General features: G+C 35.3%; 1 protein-coding gene across 1 annotated transcript in view; it reads right to left on the reverse strand.

Moving 5' to 3' along the window:
• LOC145260552 (uncharacterized) overlaps window positions 1-14405 on the reverse strand; it is a 227956-nt gene that overhangs the window by 146775 nt on the left and 66776 nt on the right. Inside the window, exons 4-5 of the mRNA XM_080118788.1 lie at window positions 6266-6394; window positions 5625-5734 (exon numbers count right to left, since the gene is read on the reverse strand). Coding sequence (XP_079974914.1) covers window positions 5625-5734; window positions 6266-6394 — 239 coding nt within the window. The remainder of the gene's footprint in view (window positions 1-5624; window positions 5735-6265; window positions 6395-14405) is intronic.

Below are 14405 nucleotides of genomic sequence, written 5' to 3' on the forward strand. Positions count from 1 at the left end.
TGTGTCCTTCTGCATTCTTCATATACGTTGAAAATGCTGATTGCTATGAAAATGTTCCTTTGTTCCATGTATGCGGCTGATCACATCACAATGTTGTGTGCTTCTGCATTCTTCATATGCGTTGAAAATGCTGATTGCTATGAAAATGTTCCTTTGTTCCATGTGTGCGGCTGATCACATCACAATGTTGTGTGCTTCTGCATTCTTCATATGCGTTTAAAATGCTAATTGCTATGAAAATGTTCCTTTGTTCCATGTGTGCGGCTGATCACATCACAATGTTGTGTCCTTCTGCATTCTTCATATACGTTGAAAATGCTGATTGCTATGAAAATGTTCCTTTGTTACATTTATGCGGCTGATCACATCACAATGTTGTGTGCTTCTGCATTCTTCATATGCGTTGAAAATGCTGATTGCTATGAAAATGTTCCTTTGTTCCATGTGTGCGGCTGATCACATCACAATGTTGTGTGCTTCTGCATTCTTCATATGCGTTGAAAATGCTAATTGCTATGAAAATGTTCCTTTGTTCCATGTGTGCGGCTGATCACATCACAATTTTCTGTGCTTCTGCATTCTTCATATACGTTGAAAATGCTGATTGCTATGAAAATGTTCCTTTGTTCCATGTGTGCGGCTGATCACATCACAATTTTGTGTGCTTCTGCATTCTTCATATGCATTGAAAATTCTGATTGCTATGAAAATGTTCCTTTGTTCCATGTGTGCGGCTGATCACATCACAATGTTGTGTGCTTCTGCATTCTTCATATGCGTTGAAAATGCTGATTGCTATAAAATTATTCCTTTGTTCCATGTGTGCGGCTGATCACATCACAATATTGTGTGCTTCTGCAATCTTCATATGCATTGAAAATGCTGATTGCTATGAAAATGTTCCTTTGTTCCATGTGTGCGGCTGATCACATCACAATTTTGTGTGCTTCTGCATTCTTCAAATGCGTTGAAAATGCTGATTGCTATGAAAATGTTCCTTTGTTCCATGTATGCGGCTGATCACATCACAATGTTGTGTGCTTCTGCATTCTTCATATGCGTTGAAAATGCTGATTGCTATAAAAATATTCTTTTGTTCCATGTGTGCGGCTGATCACATCACAATGTTGTGTGCTTCTGCATTCTTCATATGCGTTTAAAATGCTGATTGCTATGAAAATATTCCTTTGTTCCATGTATGCGGCTGATCACATAACAATGTTGTGTGCTTCTGCATTCTTCATATGCGTTGAAAATGCTGATTGCTATAAAAATATTCCTTTGTTCCATGTGTGCGGCTGATCACATCACAATGTTGTGTGCTTCTGCATTCTTCATATGCGTTTAAAATGCTGATTGCTATGAAAATGTTCCTTTGTTCCATGTATGCGGCTGATCACATCACAATGTTGTGTGCTTCTGCATTCTTCATATGCGTTGAAAATGCTGATTGCTATAAAAATATTCCTTTGTTCCATGTGTGCGGCTGATCACATCACAATGTTGTGTGCTTCTGCATTCTTCATATGCGTTGAAAATGCTGATTGCTATGAAAATGTTCTTTTGTTCCATGTATGCGGCTGATCACATCACAATGTTGTGTGCTTCTGCATTCTTCATATGCGTTGAAAATGCTGATTGCTATAAAAATATTCCTTTGTTCCATGTGTGCGGCTGATCACATCACAATGTTGTGTGCTTCTGCATTCTTCATATGCGTTGAAAATGCTGATTGCTATGAAAATGTTCCTTTGTTTCATGTATGCGGCTGATCACATCACAATGTTGTGTGCTTCTGCATTCTTCATATGCGTTGAAAATGCTGATTGCTATAAAAATATTCCTTTGTTCCATGTGTGCGGCTGATCACATCACAATGTTGTGTGCTTCTGCATTCTTCATATGCGTGTAAAATGCTGATTGCTATGAAAATGTTCCTTTGTTTCATGTATGCGGCTGATCACATCACAATGTTGTGTGCTTCTGCATTCTTCATATGCGTTGAAAATGCTGATTGCTATGAAAATGTTCCTTTGTTCCATGTATGCGGCTGATCACATCACAATGTTGTGTGCTTCTGCATTCTTCATATGCGTTGAAAATGCTGATTGCTATAAAAATATTCCTTTGTTCCATGTGTGCGGCTGATCACATCACAATGTTGTGTGCTTCTGCATTCTTCATATGCGTTTAAAATGCTGATTGCTATAAAAATGTTCCTTTGTTCCATGTATGCGGCTGATCACATCACAATGTTGTGTGCTTCTGCATTCTTCATATGCGTTGAAAATGCTGATTGCTATGAAAATGTTCCTTTGTTCCATGTGTGCGGCTGATCACATCACAATTTTGTGTGCTTCTGCATTCTTCATATACGTTGAAAATGCTGATTGCTATGAAAATGTTCCTTTATTCCATGTGTGCGGCTGATCATATAACAAGGTTGTGTGCTTCTGCATTTTTCATATGCGTTGAAAATGCTGATTGCTATGAAAATGTTCCTTTGTTCCATGTGTGCGGCTGATCACATCACAATGTTGTGTGCTTCTGCATTCTTCATATGCGTTGAAAATGCTGATTGCTATGAAAATGTTCCTTTGTTCCATGTATGCGGCTGATCACATCACAATGTTGTGTGCTTCTGCATTCTTCATATGCGTTGAAAATGCTAATTGCTAGCAAAATGTTCCTTTGTTCCATGTGTGCGGCTGATCACATCACAATGTTGTGTGCTTCTGCATTCTTCATATACGTTGAAAATGCTGATTGCTATGAAAATGTTCCTTTGTTCCATGTGTGCGGCTGATCACATCACAATTTTGTGTCCTTCTGCATTCTTCATATACGTTGAAAATGCTGATTGCTATGAAAATGTTCCTTTGTTCCATGTATGCGGCTGATCACATCACAATGTTGTGTGCTTCTGCATTCTTCATATGCGTTGAAAATGCTGATTGCTATGAAAATGTTCCTTTGTTCCATGTGTGCGGCTGATCACATCACAATGTTGTGTGCTTCTGCATTCTTCATATGCGTTTAAAATGCTAATTGCTATGAAAATGTTCCTTTGTTCCATGTGTGCGGCTGATCACATCACAATTTTGTGTGCTTCTGCATTCTTCATATGCGTTGAAAATGCTGATTGCTATGAAAATGTTCCTTTGTTCCATGTGTGCGGCTGATCACATCACAATGTTGTGTGCTTCTGCATTCTTCATATGCGTTGAAAATGCTGATTGCTATGAAAATGTTCCTTTGTTCCATGTGTGCGGCTGATCACATCACAATGTTGTGTGCTTCTGCATTCTTCATATGCATTGAAAATGCTAATTGCTATGAAAATGTTCCTTTGTTCCATGTATGCGGCTGATCACATCACAATGTTGTGTGCTTCTGCATTCTTCATATGCGTTGAAAATGCTGATTGCTATGAAAATGTTCCTTTGTTCCATTTATGCGGCTGATCACATCACAATTTTGTGTGCTTCTGCATTCTTCATATGCGTTGAAAATGCTGATTGCTATGAAAATGTTCCTTTGTTTCATGTATGAGGCTGATCACATCACAATGTTGTGTGCTTCTGCATTCTTCATATGTGTTGAAAATGTTGATTGCTATGAAAATGTTCCGGCTTTAGATTTGCAGTTGCTATAGACTTTTTAAACCAACACATTTCCAGTGAAAACATTACTACCTACTGACATATGTGTAAATTAGTATAAATTCCAACACATTTCAGGTGAAAAGATTACCGACTTACCTGTCACTATTATTACAAATTTTCATAGAAATCATAACCAATGGTTTTCTCTGGGGTTCTGATAGCGTCCCCCCAGAGTTTCAGTTTTCTGCCTTGTTTCTGTAATGGTTGCAAATCATTTTACCTTATTGTAACATCTTTTTTAGCTAACAACAACTCTTCGTTTTCGTTCGCTAAAGTTTCAGTATTCTCTGCACCCTTCAAGTGGAATGCTGGATGATACTCCCCCTCCTCCTCAATTTTTACATCTCCTTGACCCTTTATGAAAAAGCTGAAACTGTTGCCACCACATACAAGGGTGAGTTTTTTCTTTTTAGGGGGGGATGCCACAGCCTATGGGATTTCTGACAGTTTAACTTTACTTGAGCCCGTGTGATGTTCTTTCTAGAAATGTTTTCCTTTTTCAATTTATCTGTTTTACATTTGTTGGTTATGTGGTTTGGTTTTTGAATTCAAAGATTTCCCTTAATATTTCTGAGCTTTTCATCATTGCCATATGATCTAAATCTTCTCTTTATTTCCAATTCCTCATGTTTTTCCAGGATTGTGAGACTCTTCCTAGTGCTCCTATAATTATTGGTATCATAGATTTTTTCATATTCCATATTCTTCCAGTTCTGTGGCGAGTGCCATGTATTTGCTACATATTATTATTGTTATAATTATTATTATAATTATTATATTTATTATTATAATTATTATTATAATTATTATATTTATTATTATATTTATTATTATAATTATTATTATAATTATCATATTTATTATTATAATTATTATTATAATTATTATATTTATTATTATAATTATTATTATAATTATTATATTTATTATTATATTTATTATTATAATTATTATTATAATTATCATATTTATTATTATAATTATATTATAATTATTATATTTATTATTATAATTATTATTATAATTATTATAATTATTATTATAATTATTATATTTATTATTATATTTATTATTATAATTATTATTGTAATTATTATAATTATTATTATAATTATTATAATTATTATATTTATTATTGTAATTATTATTATTATTATAATTATTATATTTATTATTATAATTATTATTATAATCATCATATTTATTATTATAATTATTATTATAATTATTATCATAATTATTATCATAATTGTTATATTTATTATTATAATTATCATATTTATTATTATAATTATTATCATAATTATTATTATAATTATTATTATATTTATTATTATATTTATTATTATATTTATATTTATTATTATAATTATTATTATAATTATCATATGTATTATTATAATTATTATTATAATTATTATATTTATTATTATATTTATTATTATAATTATTATTATAATTATTATTATAACTATTATATTTATTATTATAATTATTATTATAAATATAATAATTATTATTATAATTATTATATTTATTATTATAATTATTATTATAATTATTATTATAATTATTATAATTTTTATTATAATTATCATATGTATTATTATAATAATTATTATAATTATTATTATAATTATTATTATTCAAAGAAATTTATTCTTTAAGAGGCTTATTTATTTATAACAATAAAATAAATTACATTTATCATACCGACAATCATTTAGTTTTATGCATTTTAAAGATGAATTTCTAAACAATATATATTTATAAAAATCCTCTGATTAAAAAAAATTTCTTGCACTTTTTACATTACAGATAAAATGTTGTAAGACAATGTTTTAACTGATAAAAATTAAAAGGAGGTTCGTTCCCTTTGAGAAGGGACAAATTTTATTGTTTTCCCCCAGAGAATTGATAACTCCAGAAACATTTACAGAATAAAGAAAAATAACCTACCAGACCAGGAGGATAGGTTTTAACTGTATCAGTGTAGTCATATATTATACAAATATCCGACATGTAAATTGATTTCAAGATAATTTTGAATCCATTCATATTTGTGGTATCTGCATATACAAAAGAATTAAAAAGATTAATTTCTCTCAAACAACAACAAACCTAAAAGCATCAGTTTATAATAGAGTCACAATTAAAATAAAAGGAAATATCTACTAAAGCTCAATGAGTTACTCCATTTTTAGTTTCTTTGGATCAGAATTGCAGAGCAAATAAGGGAACTTTTGCCAGATTACCTGAATACTCAGATACGAGTCATTGAAATCTGAATCCACCATATTTGTTTAGCAATACATTATTCTTATCAAGAACAACGTTTATCATCGCTTTGTTTATTTTCGTATTCGATTCACCAAAATTGTGAGAACATTTTAGAAAAACGTTTACATTACACTTTATGGATGACGTCATTATGTATAAATGTTCAATATTTTTAAATGTTGAAATCCGTTCAGATTTAAGTGATATATAAAGCAGCAGTTATTTTAACAGGTTTTATTGAAATTAGTGGATTTATTATATAACGGCAAACTGAATTTATCATTCAAAGCTAGAAAAAAATAGCAAAAAATAAAACATACTTGCTATCCATGTGACAGTCAGAAGAAGTCTTTCATTTGGAATAGATATATTAAATGTGATGTTGCGAGCCTCTGAAGGCCATTCTCCATTGGCATTTGGTTTGTACACATCAAATTTCTCAGAACAACCTGCAAAAAAGAAAATCGATTTGAAGAATAATGCTTGTTAACTTCCTATATATTAATTTGACTGCAGAAATTCCCCTCTGTACCAAAGTATTGTACGTTTGCAACAACAGATGCCACATACAAATTTAATACATCTAGCCTATTAGCCACTATAATATGTAGCTTTCGACAACCATAATAGACACATTCAGCCGTAATATTAAAATGCTACATTCCCGCCAACGAGCTCCACCATCACAATGGCAATATCTTGAAGGAGTCCCTAATTTTCTTTCTAGATATTAAGTCCTAACACTACTACCAGTTGTCACTGAGTCCAATTCTACATTTTTCAACAATGTGATTACACCCTCCGCAACTGGCTAAGATATAACATATTCTTTCTGATTTTCGAATCCTAAATAATAACGGCTCTCTAGCCATGTTCCACCTATTATGATTGACTGAGACCTCACATTCTCATATTCTAGAATGAAACTATTTCCTACATAAACAAACACTTCTAAAAGTTTACGAAATTGCGTCGCTCACCAGATGAGATACTAGTGTTTAAAACAAAAAGAAATACAAACATCTTAACCGCTCATAAACAGGCATTTAAATACTGATAACCTTAATTACTAGACCAAACGTGCACAAGTAAAAAAAATTATATACATAATGTCTTTTCTGTCTTTGCTTGCACATACAGAACACTCACAAAAATGTAAACACAGCAAGGGCAAGGGGAGTAAGCTATAGTGGGTTAGGGTTCTCTCCAGATCGCTGCTAAACAAGGTGCTGCTGGTGGTGAGTGTGCATATCAATGGGCATGAGTGATTTGTATTAATAGACGCTGGGTGCACGCAGACTCATGTGCAAGGCATACTGTGATACGTGGGACAAGATGAGGGTCCCGGTTCTGACGATTGGCAAGGAAACATCTGCATATATTGATGATGTGTACGTGGATGAGGAAATTATGGTTGTGGTGCATGTGAAGGAGCATCTCTGCAACTTTGGTCTTCTCAGTAAGGAACTGGAAAGGGATGGTGCATGGGTGCTTGGTCTGCAGGTCTGGAAAGAGAATGACATCCTATGTTGGAAACAAGGTCCTGGACATGCCCTACTCCTTACACGACTTGGCTTTGGTCTTAATGTGGCACCGCAGATCATAAAGACCATTGTGAATGCGGTGTTGTCTCAAGAAAAAAACATTGAGGACGCAACACCAGCCTACATTGACGATGTCTACATCAATGAAGACATAAAATCTGCATCGTGTGTCAGGGAAAAATTGGCTCAGTTTGATTTGCAGTGCAAGAATCCTGAACGTCTGAGGGATGGACTGCGCATATTGGGATTAGACGTCTGTGAGGAAGATGGCACCCTACGATGGAGGTGTGACAGTGGGATTCAAGGCATCCCTGACATTGACCGTTTTTCATGGTGGAAACTTGTTCAACACTTAGCAGCTTGTGGCTGGCTCTGTGTAGCTGTGGGTGTCATCAAACGCAGAGCAAATTTGGTAACCACAGGTTGGAACGAGGTGCTTGAACTTCTAACTCTGATGGTAACTGAGACCCTGGAGAGAGTCAACAAGGAAGACCCTGCCCGTGGAAAATGGTGTGTTGATGCAGACTACGTAAATGTGTGGGTCGACGCTAGTTCATTGGCATTGGGACTCGCATTAGAGCAAGGAGGGAATGTGTTTGAAGATGCATGTTGGCTGCGACTCATGAGTGATGCTCAGTACATCAACTTAGCAGAGCTGGACACTGTTGTAAAAGGAATACATCTCGCACTGCAATCGAAGAAACTGCACTTGTACACGGATTCTCTCTGCGTCTACCACTGGGTGTCTGACACGCTTTCAGTACAGACAAGAATTCGCACTAAGGCAGCCAGTGAGATGTTGATCCAGTGAAGGCTAGACATGCTGAAGAGTCTGGTCTCCGATTTTGGACTATCAGTGGGGGGTAACGCTGGTAACATCACATTGTAATCGTGCCGACCAACTAACCCGTGTACCTCACAGATGGTATAGAGCCGTGAAGATGGGTGTGAAGCACACTGCTCGATCTCACGCAGTTTCAATTGGTGCGATTAGCCCATGTCAAATACAGAAGATTCATGCACAGAGCGGACATCCAAGTGTCAAGAGAACAGCATATTTTGGGAGGCGTGTGGACCCAGCAGTGACAAAGGCAGATATCAGGCAGATTGTCAGGCACTGAGGTATGTCAGTCTATTGATCCTGCACCAGAGCAATGGCGAAAAGGATGATTGGACATTAAGAAGTTGTGGCAGTGGGTGGCGATGGACATTACCCATTAGTTTCTAACTCTTATCGATTGTGGACCCACACTTTTTGCGGTATGGCGACACATGATTAGACAGGACTCGGCAAGTGTTGTTCGCATCTTGTCATCCATCTTTTTTGAGTGGGGTGCACCGGAAGAGATCTTGACGGATAATGATGCTGCTTTTTGCAGCCAACAAGTTTGGTAGCTGTTAGATGAATGGGGCGTCCAACTACGACTGCGATGCGCTCATGTGCCATCAGGAAATGGCATCACTGAGAGGAGCCATCGTAGCATTAAGAGAATTGCTGCCAGAAAGCAATGTACCATTACAGAGGCCACATATTGGTATAACGTTACGCCAAAGAATGAGAAATTACCTACAACAGCGCTGGCCAATGCCATGTACACATATCGTGTTAGACTAAAGGGAATTGATGCTGCACAGCCAGTCAACCAGAAAAGACATGCCAAATATGAGGTAGGTGGTCCAGTTTGGGTGAGACTACCTGGAAACCGGTGCACCACCAAATTCACGCGAGGACGAATCTCTGGGGTGATCAGCCAGCAGTCGGTCCTAGTTGACGGAACCCTGCGCCATGTGCACGATCTTCGCCCAGATTCTGAGGTGCATCATACAACTACAGAGGAGAGCAATGAATCCTCAAGTGATGAGCTACTGATGAACGAAATCAACAGATCAGAAAGTCATGATTATAGTTCATCTGATGCGTTGGAAACAGAATCAGAACCAGACCCGAAACCAGAACCAGAACCTGAATCAGAACTAGAACCAGAGCCAGAATCTATGAATGTGCCCTTTCGCAGAAGTAAGCAGACTAGGAGACCAACCCTACAGTACACTCTGTGTGATCATCACATCAGGGGGGAGTGTAATACTCACCAGAGTAGCAAGCGTCGGCGTATTTGTGCATTGCGTGGATGTGCGTGCGAGCAGTGGTGTGACGGAGGAAGGGTGGACTTGCCGCAGGGAAGTGTTGGGTGGGAAAAGAGAAAAAAAGATGGTACCTGGTGTTTTATAAACTGTGGTCTCGCGAGATCACAAGAAAACAGAGGGCACACATACAAATGAGACAACGTGAAAAACTGCATAAAAAGCAAGCTTGAGTGAGAGGAGAGAACAGTGTCGTTTACAGTCACGAGGTTATTGTGTTACTATTGTGTGCGTTGGTGACGAATTAACATTAAAATCGAGTTAAAAAATGAGGGGAACTTCATGCTTCTAAGGGACTTCTTTAAAGAAATAACTCTAATCCCAGAAATCTTCACAGATTATCAATGTTGTGATATTTATGTTCCATTGTTTTAACTCTGAAGTTAAGATTTGTTAACCTTAGTATCGTTTACTACAATGGAGTCTCGAAAGTGTTTACCTAGCCCTCGTCTTATCCATTTATTTTCGCAATCAACGCAATAATATAACATGGTGTCATAAATGGAATTTTTAAGTACATAATTATACCAAAAATGAAAGGAATTTGAATAATAAATTATCCGTGACATTTGATTTTGCTCCACAAGGACTTAAAAAACGAACGAAGACGTATGTAGTCATTAAGAAAAATTATCTTTATAGCATGATATAAGATTTAGCATGACAGCATCATCTCAAATACCTCCAACAATATATTGGTCTAGTGCAAACCTTACCAAATCAATCGACAGATTTATTTGACAAGTCAGGCTTTGAAGGTCTCATGCCTTACGTTGATGACGAAGTCAAACTAAGATATCTTATGGGCAATGTAGAGGGACAAGAAATAAGTGACACATTTGCTTATCAGCATGAAGAAGACATGACCATCAAAACATACGACTGAAAGAGATATAGATTTATAAAATCAGTGTAATAAAGAGAATGATATGCTCTGAAAGATCACCGTTACTTTTACACTTTTGCTCTAATAAATTAGACTTTTTAATGTCAACCTATATTTAATTTAATTAATACCATCTTTTAGAATTCATCTAAGTTTTATCAAAATTTCCTTATATCCATACATCTAAGTTCTAATTGTTTATATCTATCATCGCCTCTTCCAACACTCACCACCACAACCACCCTTTGCATACAAAAAAAATGTTCAATTCGCTCCCTCTCTTTTCCCCTCATTCCCTCTCTTCCCCTTTAACCAACTGTTCCCTGTAGCTGTACCCCTCCCACAAAACTTGACCGCTGCGGTCGACCTACTTACTGAAGTATATCAAGCATTTTTCATTCAAATGGCTAATGGAAGCGAACAACCTAATCTATCTATATATATAAAAGCGAAAATGTATGTATGTATGTATTTATGTATGTATGTATGTATGTATGTATGTATGTATGTATGTATGTTTGTGTGTCTGCTAAAAACTTTTGACTGACGGAACAAAAATTCACAAACTTGGTCTCATATTAAAGCCCCACTCTCCGGACGACATATCGAAAAATTGGTCCAAAAGGACCATCAGAAGTGCGTCAACTGATCGATTTTCTGCAGGGGGGTCCCAATAAAGTGACATTTTAATGTTAAACATTACATATTTTTAAATCGATTTATAACTGCCCCAAAAAATACGGGCGCCAACTCTTCTACATAAAGTATACACGGGGCCGTTTATTTTGGGTCAACTTGTATTTAAAACCCGCTGATACATGTCACGTGATCTTGATGTCAGCAAGCTGTAATGGCAGTCTGAATTTAAAAAACATTGTTGTTATCGGTAAAAAAAAATTTAATCCTCACACAAGCTAAACTATGAACTTCTATGCTATGACAACGTTACCAAAGTTATTGGCACATTAAAAATAGATACGATAGTTAAACGAAAAATAACAAGCCAAAAATGTGAAGTAAAAAAAAAAATATGCTTACAAAAAATATTAACAATCGAAGTTTTTACAAAAAAAAAAACCAGCCAGACGCCATTTTCTTTTTTAGAGTAAGGAAGACGAAGTGAGAGAGAGAGAGAGAGAGAGAGAGAGAGAGAGAGAGAGAGAGAGAGAGAGAGAGAGAGAGAGAAACGTTAACTTTTTCACCCCGAAATCGACAATTAGGTTTAATTTTCCATTTTGCATGGGTACACAGTTTTTGTCGTTCCATTTTCTTAGCTGATATAGAGATTTTCCGGTTTGGTGACTCTTGAATACGTAACATAAATTGTCCATGTGAAAAAACAGTCAGTGTGTAACTGTAAGGCCCACAATTGTAAAGATTGTTCCCTGTGCTTTGTTGATGGTTATTGCAAATGACAATAAAATTGGAAAGTGCAATTTCCTAAAGTGTAATAATGTATTCGGTGGAATCATAGGAATGCATGGAATGAAGATATATTAAACTGTGAAAGGTCCTGTTAAGATTGTTGTTTCTATGATATTGTTTGTTAATTTTTTTTACTGCAAGCTATGTGCCATTGCAAAGCTTGGATTGGTTTATATTTCACAACATGATAATTAGTACACCAAATTTCAGTTGCAACACATGCAGTGGCATCCCTAGCAAATATAGCTGTTGGATAATTAACCACTTTATCTGCTTTCACAACAGTGTCGATGGATTTGTATTTGACTACCTCACTTGGAATTTTACATTGAATAATAGCGTTAAGTTCATGGGCATCTTTGTATTGACCTGCAAGAATAGCTCATTCACTCAGTCAAATGGAATTCTTATAATTTGAACATCTGCAAAAACCTTTTAAACTAACTATTCTTTTGATGAAATAAAATTACAGAAATTACAGAAGTTAAAAGTCAAAGAATTTTGCCCTTAACTCTGATCAGCTGGCACTTTTTCGTACCCAATTTCCCACAAGTGATGCAAAGTTTTTGTGCGGATCGAACAGTCTGCAACTGGATATGCATATTTTGAGTTAAGTTTAATGTCTTCACATGGAACAAAAAAGTAGAGTATTTGAGGCAAGCATTTATTTCATCTGCTGGTGTTGATTGAAGAATAACAGGTAACATTTGTCTGAAATCTCCTGCAAGCAATATTACTGCATTCCCAAATGGTCTGACATTGCCACGCAAATCTTGCCAGGATCGACCAAGAGCCTCAAGTGATTTTTTTGCATACCATTGTGCATTCATCCTAAACAATAAGTTTGCATTTTTGCAATATTTTTCCCCATATTGGATGTTTTGGAGATATCGAACATGAGATTTTTGAAAAATTGAATGTTTTAAAGTAGAATAAATAATTCTTCTACTTGGCAAGCAAGGTCGCAGGTAAATTTTATTTTATTTCGGACTATTAGTCTCATCTTATCTTTTTATTGGTGCACAACGTTTCGGCCAACTTCCTCTGGCCTTCGTCAGGTGGTAACCGCGACGGATAGGAACTTCGAATCTCCTAACTGCATTCTCAGCCATCACTGCCATCCGTAGTTGTTGTCGTCTCACCACATTTTTGACCAATTACCTCTGGCACGCTTTGGGTGGGATTGAAACCGCTATCTTCAGACAATGTTCATCTGGAACCGTAGAGATTCAACGTCTCTATCAACTGCACCACGGGCCCCGAAGGGCGATCAATGTTGGATTCTTTGATCTTATAAATCCACATTTATTTATTATCTGATCTTCCATAGTCGGGTCCGTACCGATTGGTATATATATATATATTATTCCTTATTGAAATTTTTTTGAAATTTAATAATTTTTAAATAAAAAAGTAAAAAAAAAAGTTAATAAAAAAAATAGTTGCTTATGTGCCCATAAAAAACTTTTCTTTTTTTTTTTTTTAGATTAGGTCCACCTTATAATCACCCCCCCCCCCAACCTCCTCATCTTAAGAACAGCTTCCGGAATAAACACCACTTTTGGAGGGGGGGGGATTATTTGCAAAATTTAACTGATATTTGTTGTCAGCATACCCACCCGAAAATACTATTAAAAAAAAAGGAAGGGTTCAGTGCCCGTGGCAGAGAAGTAGATTTATTTATCAATAAAAGTCGTCATTTAAAAATGAAAATTGTGGAGGTGGACCTAAATGTAAATATTTACCCAAAAAATGATCCCGAAGTTTATTACAAAAACGTTTTGTTTTCGCATTATTCAACAATTTGTTCATCTGCGCATGTAAATTAAAAAATATTTGTAAAAGTGAGAAGTTATCAGTAAATGATTTAGTTTTTTTTTAATTTATTTATTTGTTTATTTATTTACATTAGGTCCACCTCCACAAATGTTAAAAGTGTCAGAATAAACACCCTCAACCTCTCCACGTTAACAACGGATTTCGGAATAAACACCATTTGGGGGTGGGGGATATTTAAAAAAAAAAAGTCGATAAAAGTCGTCATTTAAAAAGAAATTTAAAATCAAATGTTTGTAAAAGTGAGAAATTATTAATAAATGTTTAGTAACATTTTTCGGTGCTAATGCAGAGAGTGATCCGCGCTATTTTTTAAATCGTGTTTTTTTTTTTTTATTCAACTGCAAGGTTAAAGTACAGAATAGGTACAAAACACCATCCCCTCCCCATATTAAGAATAGCTTTTTAAATAATAACGTTATTATTTCAGCATGGATCCCTCTGCATGAGTACCCATTTTTCTTTTAATATTAAAAAGTAAAACTTTTTTTCAAAATAAATAAATAGATGTTTGTAAATGTGACAAATAATCGTTTATTTACGGCAACGTCATTAAATAAAAGATGTTACGTGCGGGGTGGGGTGGGGGACTAAGGGAGCGACTATTATTTTTTTTTTTTGCTGGTC

Source organism: Euprymna scolopes, chromosome 36, assembly GCF_053919585.1.
Source record: "Euprymna scolopes isolate OS-2025 chromosome 36, ASM5391958v1, whole genome shotgun sequence".
Taxonomy (NCBI): Eukaryota; Metazoa; Mollusca; class Cephalopoda; order Sepiida; family Sepiolidae; genus Euprymna; species Euprymna scolopes.